Genomic DNA, 17,580 nt, shown 5'->3' on the forward strand with positions numbered 1-17,580 from the left:
GGACTGAGAACGAAGGAGGAGGGTAGAGGGTGTGAGCAGGGAAGACAGAACTCCCTGTGGATGGCGTCCGTCCGGGAGCCACACCCTGGGCGGGCGGGGGTGGGGGAGGGCTGGGATGCTGACTCTGAGTGCGAATTCCCCCACGCAAGCGGGTTGACATGAAATTGTTAGAAATCCAGGATTTCCTTTAACAGTGGGAATGGGGAAGAAGCAAGGGGGAAATCTAGGAGAGCAAGAACCCTCTCTCCTCTCCCTCCCCTGCCCCCCACCCCCTACATGCAGACATGGGGGGAAGGCAGCCACCTGAAGCCGGGAGGACAGCCTTCACCTGTGTTACAGCTTTTATAAGAAACCGGTAATCCAGCAAGCAAGCTGCTTCGCGGAGGCCTGTGAGCCACTCTGACAAATGATTGAACCTGAGGAGGGCAGGGACCCTCGAGGCCCTGACTCCTGACTGGTCAGCAGGAGGGGCGAGGGGAGGGCGTCCTGTGGGACTGAGTCCTCACCCTGCGGCCTCTGACATGAGGTCCAGGCGGACTGTGTCGGAGGTTAATTGAATTGTAGGACACCTGACCAGTGTTGGGGGATTGGCCAGCGTGGGGACCCCTCTCCCCAGTCTGGTGTCAGAAGAATGGAGGGCAGACTCCTCCCTCTCATAGGTGACTCGCCTTCCCTGGACACAGGCTGGAGTCCCCCCTGGGCCCAGCCCCGCAGCGCTCACTGCTGCCCCCGGGAGGCTGGTAACTGCCCAAACACACGGCCACCCATCCAGGGGCTCACAACGAGGCGAGTTCATTACCTCACAGTCTGTAGGTGGAAGCCCAGCAGGCCTCTCGGGTTTCTCGGCTCTGGGTCCCCCAAGTCCAGATCAAGGGGTTGGCCGGCTGCGTTCCCGACTGGAAGCTCCTGGGACGCCCGGGTTTCAGGCTCGCCCGGGTTGGAGTCCGTTTCCACGTGGCTGTGGGCCCGAGGTCCGTGTGTCATGGCTGCTGCCAGGTGGGGTCATTCTCCGCCCACAGCCCCTGGCTCATGGCTCTGCCTCTTTGAGCAACGCCAGCTCCTGCCTCTTCTCCCGCTGGAACGCTCACATCACGTGGGGCAGGCTCTCTGCTTTAGGGCTGGGAGAGCGATTGGGCTCACCTGAGTAACCCAGAACACCCCATCCCAAGATCCTTAACTTTGCCACGTCAGGTAACAGTCACAGGTTCGGGGTGAGGATGTGGACATCCTTGGGGGGTGTGAGGCTGTCATGGTGCCTGACACACCCTACCTGCTTCCCAGGCCTCCTGTGGGCTTCGTGGCATTTTCTCTTCCCCTGTCAGCCGTCTGCGTGCCTCTCATTCTCCCATTATTCCGGACATCATCAAGCGTCTCTTTTCCAGAAATCCCTCAGGCCCCCCCAAAATGGAGCCTTTCCCCTTCTCCTGGTGATGCCTTCCCGCTCCATCAGCTGACGCCTCCTCCCTCAGAACCAGAGATGTTACCCTGGCAACCCCCAGCCCGCCCCGCAGCGAAGGGACAGGGGCCTGGATTCGGCTCCTGTCTGAGGAGCTGCACCCAAGGCGAGCAAGCAGGGCCCCGCTGGGCCCCTTGGTTGGGTCGGGCCACTAGGATCCCCACATCCGGCTTCTGCCGACTTCCTCCCGCCAGGTCCCACTCCGAGGGGCCAGCTCACACCGGGAGAGCTTTTCACTTCCCCGGCTCATCCCAGGCACTGATGCCAAGAAATGGAGCTGAAGAGCCCGGCCGGCGTGGCTCAGTGGTTGAGTGTCGACCTATGAACCAGGAGGTCATGGTTCGAGTCCCGGTCAGGGCACATGCCACGGTTGCAGGCACAATCCCCAGTGTGGGGCGTGCAGGAGGCAGCCAATCCATGATTCTCTCTCCTCATTGATGTTTCTCTCTCTCTCTCTCTCTCTCTCTCTCTCTCTCTCTCTCTCTCTCTCCCTCCCTCCTCTCTGAAATCAATAAAAATATATTTTAAAAGAAAAAAAATAAATGGAACTGAAGAGTGACAACATTTTGTCTGCTCAGACGGGACCCAACTCAGCCTGAGGAGCCTCACAGCAGAGCAGCTGTGGCTCCCAGCCTACGGGCTCCAGAAAGTCCTTGTACCCACGAATTCTCCCCACGCGTGGTCTCGTTTGTGGTCTGCCCATCGAACTCTTCCCAAGCTCCTCCTGGGCCATTGGCCACTCGCCACGTGTGGCCCTGCTTCTGGTCATCCCTGACTTTCTCTGATGCCAGTGGGGCCCTCATTGCCAGGGTAACGGGAGTGGACTATGGGCCAGAATCTTGACCTTGAACCTGTTAGGTTTAAGGTAAGGTTTAATTTGAGATGTGAGATTTAATCTGACCAAAGCCAATAAATTGACCAAGACAAGCAGGGTAAGAGCGAAATATCGCGTTTATTGGAAGCTCTCGGGTGAGGTCCCGCGGTCTGGAGGTGCAGGCCGGGGGAGTCACCCCCGCCTGTGCCTGGCAGAGATGTTTTATGCTGCTCTTGGACCAATCAGGTGTGTCTGAGGGAGCTGGTGGCGGGTGATTGATGAGCGGGAAGGTGGTGCAGCTGCCCCCTGGCCATCTTGAGAAGTCTCCGGTGGTTATTTATTGGCCATCAGCACAACAGGGTGCTCTGGTGGGTCCCAGGGTGGCAGCTATTGTCCAGCAGGATGTGGCTCAGCAGTTCGGGGTTGTTTTGTCCAACTCAGCGGGTGGGATCAGGAAAGACCCTATTTTCCCAGCCCCAGACCTTACAGAACCCACTTAGTTGGATTCTTGCTCTGTTCCAGGTTCGTCGCCCTCCGAGGCTGTGAGAGGGCACGCCCTTCCACCTCTGTCCTCGGTTCTCCTTCCTTTGCCATTCTCTTCTGAAGTCTGTCTGGCCTACACATTTTCTCTGGAACGTTCAACTTTCTAACTCAATTCCTTTTGTTTATTTTTATTTTTTAAATATAGTTTATTGATTTTTTACTGAGCGGAAGGGAGAGGGATAGAGAGTTAGAAACATAGATGCGCGAGAAACAGGATGTGCCTGCAACCAAGGTACATGCCCTTGACCGGAATCGAACCTGGGACCCTTCAGTCCGCAGGCCGATGCTCTATCCACTGGGCCAAACCAGTCAGGGCTCCTTTTGTTTATTACTAGCCTTTTTTTGGTTGTTGTTTGGCAAAAACACTTAATGAATGGTGCTGTGTGCCTCGCACCAGCCAGACCACCGTGTCTGGCTGTCCTTCTCTGTTGAGAAATCAGCTGACAGTCGTATGGGTACTCCCTTGTAGGTAACTGAGTTACTTTCTCTTGCTGTTTTTAAGATTCTCTCTTTATCTTTTGCTCTTGGCATTTTAATTACGATGTGTCTTGGTGTGGTCCTCTTTGGATTCCTTTTGTTTGGGGTTCTCCGCGCTTCTTGGACCTGTAAGTCCATTTCTTTCACCAGGTGGGGGAAGTTTTCTGTCATTATTTCTTCAAATAGGTTTTCAATATCTTGCTCTCTCTCATCTTCTGGCACCCCTATAATTCTGATGTTGGTACGCTTGAAGCTGTCCCAGAGGCTCCTTACACTATCCTCGCATTTTTGGATTCTTTTTTCATTTTGCTTTTCCGGTTGGGTGTTTTTTGCTTCCTCGCATTTCAAATCATTGACTTGATTCTTGCGCTCCTCTGGTCTGCTGTCGGGAGTCTGTATAATATTCGTTATTTCAGTCCGTGTATGCTTAATTTCTAGTTGGTTCCCCAATATAACATCGAGGGTCTCATTAGTTTTCTTGTAGATCTCATTAAGTTTATTGGCGGCTTCTAAACAGTTCTTGAGAGACCTTAAAAGTGTGGTTCTGAACTCTATATCTTCCATTGACAATTTTGTCCTGTTTCTTTGTCTCCGCATTTTGTTATGCTTCCTTGGTGCACCCCCTAGTGGTCTTTGTTCGCAGTCTTATAGTTACACCTTGATTGTTGTAGCTAATACCAGGGAGGGTTTGACCTCCAGGCCAAGTGGCTATGAGAATCAGCTGTGTCAGCAGTGAGAGAACTTCTGTCCTCTAGGGAGGTGCTAATCTAGCCTTTGCCTGAGGCTATCCGGCAAATGCCTCTGTGCAGGGCTTGGGCGGGGCGGGTCGCACAGGATCAACAGGGTGGGCCGGAGAGAGCAGTTATGGCGCCTCTCAGTCCTGTCCCCAGGGGCTCTGCCTCTCTGAGTCCCAGCACCTGCTGCAAAGCTGGGAGAGAAAGCTGCACTCGCTCTGACCGAAACCAGACAGTCCCGCTTCTCCCGTTTGAGTCTGGGTCCCTAAAGACTCGCCTGTATCTGGAGCTCAGAGTCTGCGACTCCCTCCCGATTGAAAGCAACAATCGCGCCCTCCGCCGCCAGCCTGCTCCGCGCACTCCGCACCTCAGAATTTGACTTCAGCACTGCGCCTCCTCTGAGTGTCCGTGTGCGTTTCTCTTTCCTCCTAGTTGTAGGACTTCCACTCAGCCAGCGTTCCTGTGGTTCTGGGTGATGTCCTTTCCGTCTTTTAGTTTCACTTTTGAAGTAGTTGTTCAAAGCAGCAAACTCCGGTGTTAACCTATGCCGCCATCTTGGTTCTCCTCTGGCTGTCCTTCTCTGGATGCTGAGATGAAACCGTGGGTCTGGGAGGTGACAGTCTGCCCCCAGCTGCATGTCATCAAATGGTTTCATCCGTTGGTAATCTCTGCCCGGATCATTTGTTTCATCAGAAGTTGCAAAATGGTGGCTTCTAATGTGCCATCCCTTCCACATACAGTAAATGCAAGTCTCCTGTTCAAAATTGTTTTCCGTAACAGTCATGGCTGGGTGTTTTTTCCTCCTGAAATACAATTTGTGCAAGAAAGGCTGGGTTTAAAGAGTTCCTCTTCATTGCTGTTAGTTGCCATTTTTTTTTTTTTTGAAAAAAGGGTTGGTGCCCTTGTTACTTTCTCATGATTCAGTGTCTACTGAATGCTGAGAAGACATTGGTGGGGAAGACGAATGGTCCCTGCCTGCCTGTGGGGTGCCTGGGGAAGTCACTTAGGCGAGGCTGTAAATGGCCCTTCATGTTTGTTTAAGGTTAAGTAGGTGTCACGGTCCCTCTGGGTGCATTTTCCCCTGGGAGGAGGGGGCGGTGTCTGATCGCTCCCTCTCTATGTGTCTAGGGCAAGTTTGTGCATCTTGAAGGAAATGGTACCTAGTTGTAGACTGAGTAGATGTCAACTTAGGGTGGTCATTCTTTCATTCTTTAACCTCAAGTCATAGCTGTTTTCTTCTAGACGGGAACAGTGGTGGGTTCTAAAACCAACCTTCAGACACCAACTGGGTGCCCTACAATTCAATTCAATTCAATCCTGACCCTCCCCGGAGTTAGTGCAGACACCACAGTTCAAGGGCAAGGTCCCAAGGAGATGGCCCCCACTTCACTTCAGATGCCGGCCACAAGTGGGGTCCCCAGACCACTTGTACTTCTGTCTAACTTGACTCCAAATTCAAGTTCAGTAATTCACCAGAATGACCCCTAGACCCCAGGAAAGCATTCTACCTGCAGTCACCGTTTTACTGTCAAGGGCACTGAGGAATAGCCAGGTGAAGAGGAACATTGGGGTGAGGTCTGGAAGGGTCTTGGGCACAGGAGCTTCTGTCCCGTGGAGTCAGGATGTGCCATCTTCTCAAGACATCGATGCATTTACCGGCCAGGAAGCTGCTCAAGCCTGGCCGCCCAGAGTTTCTATTGGGTTTCATCAGAGAGGCAGGATTGATTCAATCCTTGGCCACATGCTTGAGCTCAGTCTCCAACCCTCTCTCCTCTTGGGAGTTCAATCCTCTAATTTCTGGCTTCCTCTTTCTGTCATGGCCAACCCCTCCGTTGAAATGTAAGAGGCCAGACCTCATGAGCATAAACTCCTGGCTGGCTGGCAGGGGCTCATTATGAATGCAAGACGCTCCTATAGGAAACTGCAAGGGTTTTGAAACTCTGTGCTAGGAACTAGGGGTAAAGACCAGACATGTTCTTTTTTGTTTGTTTTTAATCCTCACCCGAGGATCTTCTTCCCACTGATTTCTAGAAAAAGTGGAAGGGAGGGAGGAGGAGGAGAGAGAGAAACATTGGAGAGAGACACGTCGATTGGTTGCCTCCCACACATGCCCCAGGGGTGGGGAACCTTCAACAAAGGTACGTGCCCTTGACTGGGAACCGAACCCACGACCCTTTGGTCTGAGGGCCTACGCTCTAACCACTGAGCCAGGGCCAGAATTTTCGTTTACTACATGGCAGTTGGCATACATGACAGTAATAAGACTTTCAGAGGATACATATGAGGTTAAAACACTTAGATCTTCAAGTACCTTTGAAGAAAAAGCCAGAGGATAGAGCCTTTAGATTTGGCAAGAAGATACTCATGGGTGGGGGACTAGGGTAGGCTCAGAAGGAGGAAACAGGAGATAAATATTTCTCAAACGTTGTAATCCAAGGCTTAGGAGAGTTTGAGATCTTGAAGAGGCTGATTTACTACTGGCTTAGGAGGCCTCCGATCAGCAGGCACAGGCAGGGCTTGCGCCCAGAGGGAGGCGGGTGAGGTGGGAGATTATGAAAGCAAGATCACTGACTTATGGCAACCAAGGGGCAGGTCAAGAGCTTCACGCTCAGAAGATGGAGAGGATCCGCTTCTAAAACTTGAAGGAAAAAGGAGGAGCTAATGGGAAAAATACGGATGAGAGCAAACACTTTTAATAAAGCAGGCCACTCACGGAGTGAGAGCCCAGCAAGGCGAGAGCGTCCGAGACTTTCTGGGAAGGACCTGGCAGTCTTGATTTGAAGAGGCGTCCAAGAAACCAGGGAAGGCGTTTGGGGGTGGGGGGTGGGGAGAAGGGATCTGGGATACGCGTTTACACAGTGAGCTGATTCTTCAAAAGCACTTGTCAGGTGACCTCGAGGTTTCTCCGAGCATTTTCAGTCTAGGATTCTGCGCCTTCTGTACGAGAACATCTCGTTGATGACAGGACTGACACCAGCCCCACAGCTTCCCGGTGTCTGCACCGTCTAGAAAGAAAGAAGTAGACATGTGAGAATCATACGGGCTCTGAGCATTCAAACCCCTTGGTTAAAAGGGTCAGGAAAAAAAAAAAAAGAAGGAAGTGTATCTGAGAGGGTAAAATATCACCAGGGATAATTTTGGGGTGCTTGTTGATAGCACAGATCTTGACAACTACAGTTGACCCTGGAGTGGAGTGGAGCGGGTTGTTCTTTCATAGCAGGCGATTTGGCCCCCACGGGACATGAGGCAATGTCTTGAGATATTTTTATTTATTTATTTATTTATTATTATTATTTTTTAATATATTTTATTGATTTTTCACAGAGAGGAAGGGAGAGAGATAGAGAGTCAGAAACATCGATGAGAGAGAAACATCGATCAGCTGCCTCCTGCACATCTCCCACTGGGGATGTGCCCGCAACCCAGGTACATGCCCTTGACCGGAATCGAACCCGGGACCCTTGAGTCCGCAGGCTGACACTCTATCCCCTGAGCCAAACTGGTTTCGGCGGCTTGAGATATTTTTAATGGTCACAACTGGGCGGCATCAAGTGGGTGGAGACGGGATGCTGCTCAATATTCCGTAAGGCACGCGACAGCCCTGCGGTGAAGATAGCGATAGCTATCTGGCCAGGATGTCACTAGTGTCGAGGTTGAGAAACCCTGCTTTAAAGGGACCTTGAGCAAGGTCCTGGCGGGAGAACCAAGTGTACAGGTGGCAGGTGTCCTGGTAAGAGGGGCAGTAGGAGCAGGTGTGGCAGACGCTTGGTTGCTGACCCAATCCCATCCGTGGCGCCCTCTCCCCCCCCTTTGGAGTCACTTTTAAGTAGCAGATGCCACAGGACGGTTCTGGGCACTGACATGAAGAGAACTTGCTGGATGAGGCTTCTGAGAAGATGCCCTTGAGCAGGTACCTTTCCCCTCCTGTCCTTCCTGCCTGGACTGCGAACCTGCCACCTGGAGGTCCGGAGGCCCTTTCCGGAGACATCGTCACATCGCGGGGGTAGGGATGATACTCAGCCTCCCACACGGCCCAGGACAGCCCCCACCACAAGGAATGATCCAGACGGAATGCAGATGGCGCCGCAGCGGGGAAACTGCTCACAGGGAAGCACAGTGGAGCTGTTAGGGGCGTCCTGGGTGCCTGCCTTGGGATTTCTTATAATGGGAAGAATCACAAACAAACAAACGAACAAACAACGCCCAAGCCCCTGACGTGGGTGAGCTGTCACCTGTGGTTGAATAAAGTCCAAGTGGCGACAGCAGGAGAAGCTCTGGGATCGAAGCCTTTCAGGGAGCCATCCCCAGACCACGCTGCCTGGAGGGTATTCTTACCGGCACTTTCCACGATGGGACGGGACCTCCAGTTCCGTCCTTGAAGCAGAGGGAGGAGGACAGCCATTCGGCAGCTTCGTTCGCCAGACGATGCCAGCACCAGCGGTTCCCTCCACCCACGTCGCCGGTGGGATCGGCCGGGTCCAAGATGACCGGCCTGGACAAGGGGTTGGAGGCGTTAGGGGCCTGCTTCTTAGAGTCAGTGGTCTCAGAGTTGTGGGCCCATCCTCCTCTCAGCAATAAAGCAATGTGTCCTTACCACTTGGACGTCAAGAATTCAGTGTACTAATGCTGTGCAAAGTAATCTTCTGGAATTAAGTAATAATTGTCAAAAATGTTTTGAGCCCTAGCCAGTTTGGCTCAGTGGATAGAGCGTTGGCCTGGGGACTGAAAGGTCCCAGGTTCGATTCCAGTCAAGGGCAGGTACCTTGGTTGTGGGCACATCCCCAGTAGGAGGTGTGTAGGAGGCAGCTGATCGATGTTTCTCTCTCATCGATGTTTCTAACTCTCTATCCCTCTCCCTTCCTCTCTGTGAAAAATCAATAAAATATATTTTAAAAAATGTTTTGAAAGCTACTAATTATTATAGACGTGAGGGCGTCATACAAACACCTTCTCCAAGCCAGGCCAACTGGCCGATGACGCATAATCATAACCCAATGGAATGTTACTAAGTCAGCCTCTCCCAAGGTAGGCAACCCAGGGTGTCCTGTTCTCTCTTTCTTCTTCCCTAGACTCTCCCCATGCTCCTTCCTTTTCGCCCATTTCCTTTTCTCTTGCTTCCGCTGTTTTTGTCCCTGGCTGGTGACTCTGAGCAGCTGAACGGAGATGCCTTCTTACCCTTGAAGGATGAAGGTTTTGTGGGATGCGGTGCTGGAAGGGGAGGTGAAACCTGGCAGTAACCAGCCTGTAGGATCCGTCAGCCTATGAATGACACTTAGTTCTCAGGACCACACTTGCCCCGCCTCGTAGGCGGTAACGAATCCCACTTCTCCTTGTGACCGAGAAAGATGGCTGCCACACAGGAGCCCGGACCGGGGGCCTCCTCCTGTTCCTTCTGGGTGACATTTCCTCCCGCCTCCCTGGGCTGTATCTCTGCAGGAGGCTCTGTTGGTTGGCACCCCCTCCCGCAGTTTCACTGGAGGAGGATGAATCAGGCCCCCACAGGAGGCGAAGCCAGTTCGCGGAGGTAGGGGTGGAGGGAATCAGGTTAAGGAGAGGGAGGGGAGGGGAGGGGAGGGGAGGGGAGGGGAGGGGCACCTGGGTCTCTGGAGCTGCTTCAGCAGGAAGTTCCTCACAGTCTCATTCTCGAAGCTGTAGTTGACCGTCCAGAAGACACAGAGCTGCTGATAGCGGGTGACCAGCTCCAGGACCGTCCGGAAGCCTTGGGCGGTGTCAAAACTTGTGGCCCCGCTGCCCTGCTCCCAGGCGTAGATGGTGAGCAGCTCCAAGGCGTACTTGGGGGGCAGTGACCCCTTTTTCTCCAGTCTCCTTTCACACTGAGGGAAGAGGGAGATCGTCAGATGATACTGGCCGAGGCAGGGAGGCGCACGGTACATTAAGGAGCCACGGGGGGCAGCGGAGTCCTGGGAGGCTATGTGGGTAGGAGTGGCCTGGGGAGGTGTGAGCAGGCTGTGTGGGTGGGAGTGGCCTGGGAGGTGTGAGCAGGCTGTGTGGTGGGAGTGGCCTGGGGAGGTGTGAGCAGGCTGTGTGGGTAGGAGTGGCCTGGGGAGGTGTGAGTAGGCTGTGTGGTGGGAGTGGCCTGGGGAGGTGTGAGCAGGCTGTGTGGTGGGAGTGGCCTGGGGAGGTGTGAGCAGGCTGTGTGGTGGGAGTGGCCTGGGAGGTGTGAGCAGGCTGTGTGGGTGGGAGTGGCCTGGGAGGTGTGAGCAGGCTGTGTGGGTGGGGGTGGCCTGGGGAGGTGTGAGCAGGCTGTGTGGGTGGGAGTGGCCTGGGAGGTGTGAGCAGGCTGTGTGGTGGGAGTGGCCTGGGGAGGTGTGAGCAGGATGTGTGGGTGGGAGTGGCCTGGGGAGGTGTGAGTAGGCTGTGTGGGTGGGAGTGGCCTGGGAGGTGTGAGCAGGCTGTGTGGTGGGAGTGGCCTGGGGAGGTGTGAGCAGGCTGTGTGGTGGGAGTGGCCTGGGGAGGTGTGAGCAGGCTGTGTGGTGGGAGTGGCCTGGGGAGGTGTGAGCAGGCTGTGTGGTGGGAGTGGCCTGGGAGGTGTGAGCAGGCTGTGTGGGTGGGAGTGGCCTGGGAGGTGTGAGCAGGCTGTGTGGGTGGGAGTGGCCTGGGGAGGTGTGAGTAGGCTGTGTGGGTGGGAGTGGCCTGGGAGGTGTGAGCAGGCTGTGTGGTGGGAGTGGCCTGGGGAGGTGTGAGCAGGATGTGTGGGTGGGAGTGGCCTGGGGAGGTGTGAGCAGGCTGTGTGGATGGGAGTGGCCTGGGAGGTGTGAGCAGGCTGTGTGGGTGGGAGTGGCCTGGGGAGGTGTGAGCAGGATGTGTGGGTGGGAGTGGCCTGGGGAGGTGTGAGCAGGCTGTGTGGTGGGAGTGGCCTGGGGAGGTGTGAGCAGGATGTGTGGGTGGGAGTGGCCTGGGGAGGTGTGAGCAGGCTGTGTGGATGGGAGTGGCCAGGGGAGGTGTGAGCAGGGCAGGTCTGCAGGCGTTCACTTAGCCTCTCCTGGGCAGCACACGGAGGCTGCTCTGTTGTGATTTGACCATCTATGTCTTCCTAGGCTTATATTGTGGCCACCGTGTGCTAATGATGGGGCCGGGCATTTTGCTGACGCCATTCCTAACCTTCCCAGCCACCCCAAAAGCTGGCGTGGTGATTGCGGGTTTAGATGAAGCCACGAGGCTTCGGGAAGTGGAGTGACCTGCTCCAGGTCAGCCTGTAGCCTCAGCCCTGGGAGTACCCTGTGGCTGGCGGGGTGTGGAGGGTTCTCTCTAATGTTGTGGGCTGGGAGCCACAGAGCTCAGGCTTCAGCTCAGGTTTCGGGGAGCTTGACACAGAAAGGAGACAGTTTAGCAAGAACGGATATCGTGCTGGGTGCCTGCTGTCGAGAAAATACTCAGAAATGGCTGTCGGCAAGATGTGATAAAACTAAAGGCGGACCCTGGCCAGTGTGGCTCAGTGGATAGAGCGCCGGCCTGTGGACTGAAGGGTCCCAGGTTCCATTCCAGTCAAGGGCACATGCCTGGGTTGCGGGCTCCATCCCCAGTAAGGGGCGTGCAGGAGGCAGCCGATCAATGATTCTCTCTCATCATTGATGTTTCTATCTCTCTCTCCCTCTCCCTTCCTCTCTGAAATCAATAAAAAATAAATTTTTTAAAAAAGTGAAGGCGGGCCGAAACCGGTTTGGCTCAGCGGATAGAGCGTCGGCCTGGGGACTGAAAGGTCCCAGGTTCGATTCTGGTCAAGGGCATGTACCTGGGTTGCGGGCACATCCCCAGTGGGGAGTGTGCAGGAGGCAGCTGGTCGATGTTTCTCGCTCATCGATGTTTCTAACTCCCTATCCCTCTCCCTTCCTCTCTGTAAAAACTCAATAAAATATATATTAAAAAAAAAGTGAAGGCGGGCTAATCAATACTATAGAAAATGCAGCCCCTGGGACCACCTGTAGCTCCCACCTGCCTCCAGGAGGCGGCGTCCGTGTCTGTTAGGTAGGGGCTGGAGCAGCAGGAAGACTGGGCTGGCACCTCGGAGGCATGCAGAGCCCAATGGCATCTGCCCCGGCGGGCAGGGTCCCTGGCATTCCTGAAGAATGCTCTGGGGGGGCAGCGCAAGGGCCAAGGGAACCCCAGGTAGCAGCTTTGATGGCAGGAGGTGCTCTACACCCAACCCCCCTCCATGGGGCTAGTGAGGGGGGTCCCCCACAAAGGTCCCAGCGTGAAGGTGGCTGGGCCCCAGCCTGGAGAGTGTGGGCGCGGAGACTCAGTAGGTGCCGGCGTCACCGCCCCATGCAGACCTGCTTGTACCAGTGTTTCACCAGGCGGAGTAAACCCTTTAGCTTGGTGGGCCGGGAGCTGACGAAGTCTCGCTGCAGCTCTGTGAAGCAGGCAGAAAACTCGCCCCCCGGGGTGTCCGCGTGCTGTTCGTACTGAGCGATGAGCTTGGTGTAGACTTTCCAGAGAGGTCCCAGCTTCTCTATGTGGAGGAGAGAGAATGTCAGGATGCCTCAATCTACAGACACAGGAAGTAACCGTTTCAAAACATGTCTGACAACTATAATTCAGTTCTGGGAAACCAGTTTGAATTCTATTAGTGTTCGTGTAAGATATTGGGATCATCTCTAGAATAATGATATTACAAATGATATGGTCTGTATCTTTATTAGTGGTATTATTATTATTATTACTAGAGGCCTGGTGCACAAAATTCATGGGGGGCGGGGAGCGGTTCCCCTCAGCCCAGCCTGCACCCTCTCCACTCTGGGACCCCTCAGGGAATGTCTGACTGCCGGTTTAGGCCTGATTCCCGATCCGGGACTGCTGGCTCCTAACTGCTCATCTGCCTGCCTGCCTGATCGCCCCTAACTGCCCCCCTGATGGCCTGGTCATCCCCAACTGCCCCTCCCCCCCTGCTGGCCTGGTCGTCCCCAACTGCCTCCCTGCTGGCCAGGTCACCCGTAACTGCCCCCCCCTGCCGGCCTGGTCACTCCCAATTGTCCCTCCACCAGCCTGGTTGTCCCCAACTGCCCCCACTGCTGGCCTGGTCGCCCCACACAGCCTGCTGTTTGGTCTTTACTGTGATGGAGTCCCAGACAATTTGCATATTCCTCTATTATTAGTATACTAGGGGCCCGGTGCACAAAATTCGTGCACTGGGTTGTGTGGGGGGGAGTGTCCCTCAGCCCAGCCTGCCCCCTCTCACATACTGGGAGCCCTTGGGCGTTGATCCCCATCACCCTCCAATCGCAGGATCGGCCCCTTGCCCAGGCCTGACGCCTCTGGCCTAGGCGTCTGGTCTAGGCAGCGGGGACCCACAGCTGCAGCGGCCCCACGATCGTGGGCTCCGCTTTAGGCCCAGGCAAGGGACTCCTAGCTCCTGGGACTGCCAGCTTCGACCGTGCCCAGCTCCCATCGCTGGCTCCACCCCTACTTCCTGCTCTCACTGGCCAGGGCGGAAAAGGCACCTGATTCTCCGATCATGGCTGGGGGGCAGGGCCGCCTTTGCCCTGCCCCCCAGCTCTTAGCTCCCCCCTGGGTTTCTGATCACTGTCAGTGGCAGGGGGCTTCTTCCTGCTTTCCCTTTCGCCTCCCTGCATTGTGCCTACATATGCAAATTAGCTGCCATCTTGTTGGCAGTTAACTGCCAATCTTAGTTGGCAGTTAATTTGCATATAGCCCTGATTAGCCAATGAAAAGGGTAGCTCGTACGCCAATTACCATTTTTCTCTTTTATTAGTGTTGATATTATTATTTTGGTTAATCCTCTCCCCAGGATACTTTTCTATTGATTTTAGAGGAGTGGGAGGGAAGGGGAGAGGCAGAGAGAGAATATCATTGGTGTGAAAGACCCACATCAACTGGTTGCCTTCCGCACGTGCCCCAGTAGGGGGGCAAGGAGCGAACCCACAACCCCGATATGTGCCCTTGACTGGGAATCGAACCTATGACTCTTTGGTACTCAGATCGACGCTCTAACCACTGAGCCATGCCGGCCAGGGCTCCTTGGTTTCTTTTAATACCCTGTTACATTTCTGTCACCCATGAATTGAATTTGTAAGGGACTTTTGTTGTTGTTGTTAATCCTCTCCCTAGGATATTTTTCCATTGATGTTTCAATCTCTCTCTCCCTCTCCCTTCCTCTCTGAAATCAATTTAAACACACACACACAAACACAAAAATAAGAAAATGTATAGGTGTAAGGTGCACTCAGTTCTCCCTTATCTCCAGGGGACACGCTCCGAGAGGCCCTGTTCATACAGAACTCTTCATGTGAAGGAAGCACTTCATGCTTCTCTCTGGCATGTCTGAATTACCAGCTCTGGGGACATTGTGCGGTGAGTGAGGGTGACTGGGACACAGCCCGGTGATACGGCAGGTGGTCTGATCATCTGTGGCCACTAAGGGCCTACCGGGCGGGAGCATGCCCAGCGCGCCACGCGGGACAAAGGGAGGAGTCACGTCCTAGGCCGCATGGAGCGCCATTTCCTCACACTACTCAGAATGGCGTGCGATTTAAAACCGATGAGTTGCTTACTTCTGGAATTTTCCACTGAATATTTTCCAACCGTGGTTGATCACGGGGAACTGAAACCAGGAAAAGGAAAACCATGGATTGGGGGTGGGGGGGTGGGGGGGCTACTTATCCAGGGTGTTGCTGCCATTACGAATGCCACCTGTGGGGGCCCTGGCCCCATGACCCATTCCTGAGCCTCGTGGCTTTCTCTCCACCCCCTCCCACCATCATTCCAGACCCTTCCTCCTCCGGGAGTGAAGGTGTGGGGGCCTCACCCAGCGCATTAAATGCCGGCAGCACATCGAAGTCAACGCTCCCGTTGAGATGTTTGGATTTCAGAGAGAAGCTCAGCACCCTGGGAGCCTCCCATTTGGAAATCTCAAACGTCACTTCCACGTCCTGGGCGGTCACTTGCTGCTGGTGGGCTTCCAGCTGCTGTTTGATTTCCTTGATGACGTTGTAGCGCTCGGCTTTCTGGGAGGGGAAGCTTGTCAGCGAGTTCACGAACACGACGAGGTCGGCGTCAGAGCCGGTCCTGAGGGCGGTGCCTTTGCCGACGGACCCTGCCTAGTGAGGAGGACAGGCAGGATGGGAGACAGCGAGAGCCCCTCACCCCATGGGCTCCCACGGGTGGGACTGAGTGAGGAGATTCCAAGTGGGGGCCCAGTGAGGGCTGAGTCCCCAGCAGACTGTTTGCTTTTACACACGAATAGAAGGAGGGGCTCTGAAGGCGGCGATTCTCACACCCTTTGAGGTGCTTATGTAACTCCCGGGTTGTCTGCTAACCTGAAGCCTGCTTCCCTTTCCATTCTTTTTCTTTTTTTAAAAAAATATATTTTACTGATTTTTTTACAGAGAGGAAGGGAGAGGGACAGAGAGTCAGAAACATCGATGAGAGAGAAACATCGATCAGCCGCCTCCTGCACATCTCCTACTGGGGATGTGCCCGCAACCCAGGTACATGCCCTTGACCGGAATCGAACCTGGGACCTTTCAGTCCCCAGGCCGACGCTCTAGCCACTGAGCCAAACCGGTTTCGGACCCTTCCATTCTCGTGGCCTGGAAGGGATCCAACGGGCGCAGTCATTATGCTGGCATTTCTCATCTGTCCCCCGACTCACTGTTTTCTCCTGCCATCCGGGCATCGCTGGGTGAGTATTCATAATTTAGATACCGGGCTTGGCCAACTTTGGTAAAGGGTTTCTCCACTTCCCCCTTCCTGCCTCTTCCGCACCCCACCCCCCTTTCCTTTCTCAGCCAGTCTGTGGAAATGTAAACACGAGTCTTAGCTCGCTGGCCCTGGTTTGACAGCCCGAGGGGAGCTGCCAGGCGCATTCTATGTTGAGGAGCTGGGTCTGGGGCACAGCTCCCTGCCCGATGGGCTTCTCTGAGGGCCCGTGTGTGTGTGTGTGTGTGTGTGTGTGTATGTGTGTGTGGTGTGTGGTGCGTGTGTGTGTGTGTGTGTGGGGGGGGGATGTGAGAAACAAGCCTCTGATTCATCTTCACAGAAAAGAAGCAGCATGTGGCCAGGCGGGTGCTGAATTTCCCCAGAGCAAACAGGAGGGGGCAGGGAGGGTATGAGGGCCGTGCTCATGGCTGAGAGCACATTTTCCAGGAAGAGTCCCCTACACCACGGGAGGTGGAGACGGCGGGAAAGGTGTCAGGCCAGTATTTTAAAGGGCCCAGTGGGAGACAGCAAGACACAGGCAGCGTCTTAGGAAACAGGGGACCGAATAGTGCTCAGCCAGTGAGGAACCGCAGGAGGGACCGAGTAGATAGGCTGTGTTCCTGGGCCATGGCTGCCCCGTCAGGAGAGTTATCAAAAGTCTCATTGTTGTCACGTTTCTGTTTGCCAGGCTGTCATTTGAAATTCGGACCCGAGAAGCCGGCTGCCTCACGAGGACCCTCCCCATGCCGCCACGGGCTGGGCACCAGCCTTCATCCTCACTGCCTGCTACCCTGGACAGCTCAGTCCGTGTTCTTCTGTGTGTGTGTGTGTGTGTGTGTGTGTGTGGTGTGTGGTGTGTGTGTGTGGTGTGTGGTGTGTGTGTGTGTGTGTGTGTGTGATGTGTGTGTGTGTGTGTGTGAGGTGTGTGTGTGTGTGATGTGTGTGTGTGTGGTGTGTGTGTGGTGTGTGTGGTGTGTGTGATTGTGTGTGTGTGGTGTGTGTGATGTGTGTGGTGTGGTGTGTATGTGTGTATGTGTGTGGTCTGTGTATGTGTGTATGTGTTTGTGTGGTGTGTGTGGTGTGTGTATGTGTGTGTGGTGTGTCTATGTGTGTGTGTGTGGTGTGTGTGTGGTGTGGTGTGTATGTGTGTGTGGTGTGTTGTGTGTGTGGTGTGTATGTGTGTGGTGTGTCTATGTGTGTGTGTGCGGTGTGTGTATGTGTGTGTGGTGTGTATGTGTGTGTGTGGGGTGTGTGTATGTGTGTGTGGTGTGTATGTGTGTGTGTATGTGTTTGTGCGTGTATGTGTGTGGTGTGTGTGTGTGTGTGTGTGTGTTTTAAAAGAGATTGTGAGGGAGAGAGAGATAGAAACATCAGTTATGAGAGAGAATCATTGATCGGCTGCATCCTGCATGCCCCTCTCTGGGGATTGATCCTGCAACCCCGGGCATGTGCCCTGACCAGGAACCATGACCTCCTGGCGTATAGGTCAGCTCAACCACTGAGCCACGTCGGTCGGGCTCATTCCATTTTTGTAGAGAAAAGGATTCTTTTACCCACAGGTAGTGAGTGCCTGGCTGTGCGGCTAGGGGCGAGAGGGGAGTGTTCTGTTCCCTGTGTACAGATCTGCAGTTAATCCCTGTTCCAGCCCAATTCATTCAGGCAGAGGGTCAACCCACGGCCTTCCGGTCATGGACAAGCGTGATCCAATCCACTGAATCGCCAGCTCAGCTGATGGGAGGAATCAGGCTCCAGTCCCTGAAGCAAGAACGAGGCCCCCCTTTGGTTCATTATACACCACGCTTACAATCTTCCGTGGTTTGAATGGTGGCCCTGCAAAGGTAAGTCTGTGGGAATGCGTGAATGCGATCTTACTTGGAAAA

General features: G+C 54.4%; 1 protein-coding gene across 1 annotated transcript in view; it reads right to left on the reverse strand.

Moving 5' to 3' along the window:
- Window positions 1-5,516: 5,516 nt before the first annotated feature.
- Window positions 5,517-17,580, reverse strand: part of OAS2 (2'-5'-oligoadenylate synthetase 2) — a 45,176-nt gene continuing 33,112 nt past the window's right edge. Inside the window, exons 23-27 of the mRNA XM_059677105.1 lie at window positions 14,808-15,099; window positions 12,316-12,494; window positions 9,620-9,858; window positions 8,360-8,516; window positions 5,517-7,029 (exon numbers count right to left, since the gene is read on the reverse strand). Coding sequence (XP_059533088.1) covers window positions 6,940-7,029; window positions 8,360-8,516; window positions 9,620-9,858; window positions 12,316-12,494; window positions 14,808-15,099 — 957 coding nt within the window. The 3' untranslated portion in view covers window positions 5,517-6,939. The remainder of the gene's footprint in view (window positions 7,030-8,359; window positions 8,517-9,619; window positions 9,859-12,315; window positions 12,495-14,807; window positions 15,100-17,580) is intronic.

This window comes from Myotis daubentonii, chromosome 19 (assembly GCF_963259705.1).
Source record: "Myotis daubentonii chromosome 19, mMyoDau2.1, whole genome shotgun sequence".
Taxonomy (NCBI): domain Eukaryota; kingdom Metazoa; phylum Chordata; class Mammalia; order Chiroptera; family Vespertilionidae; genus Myotis; species Myotis daubentonii.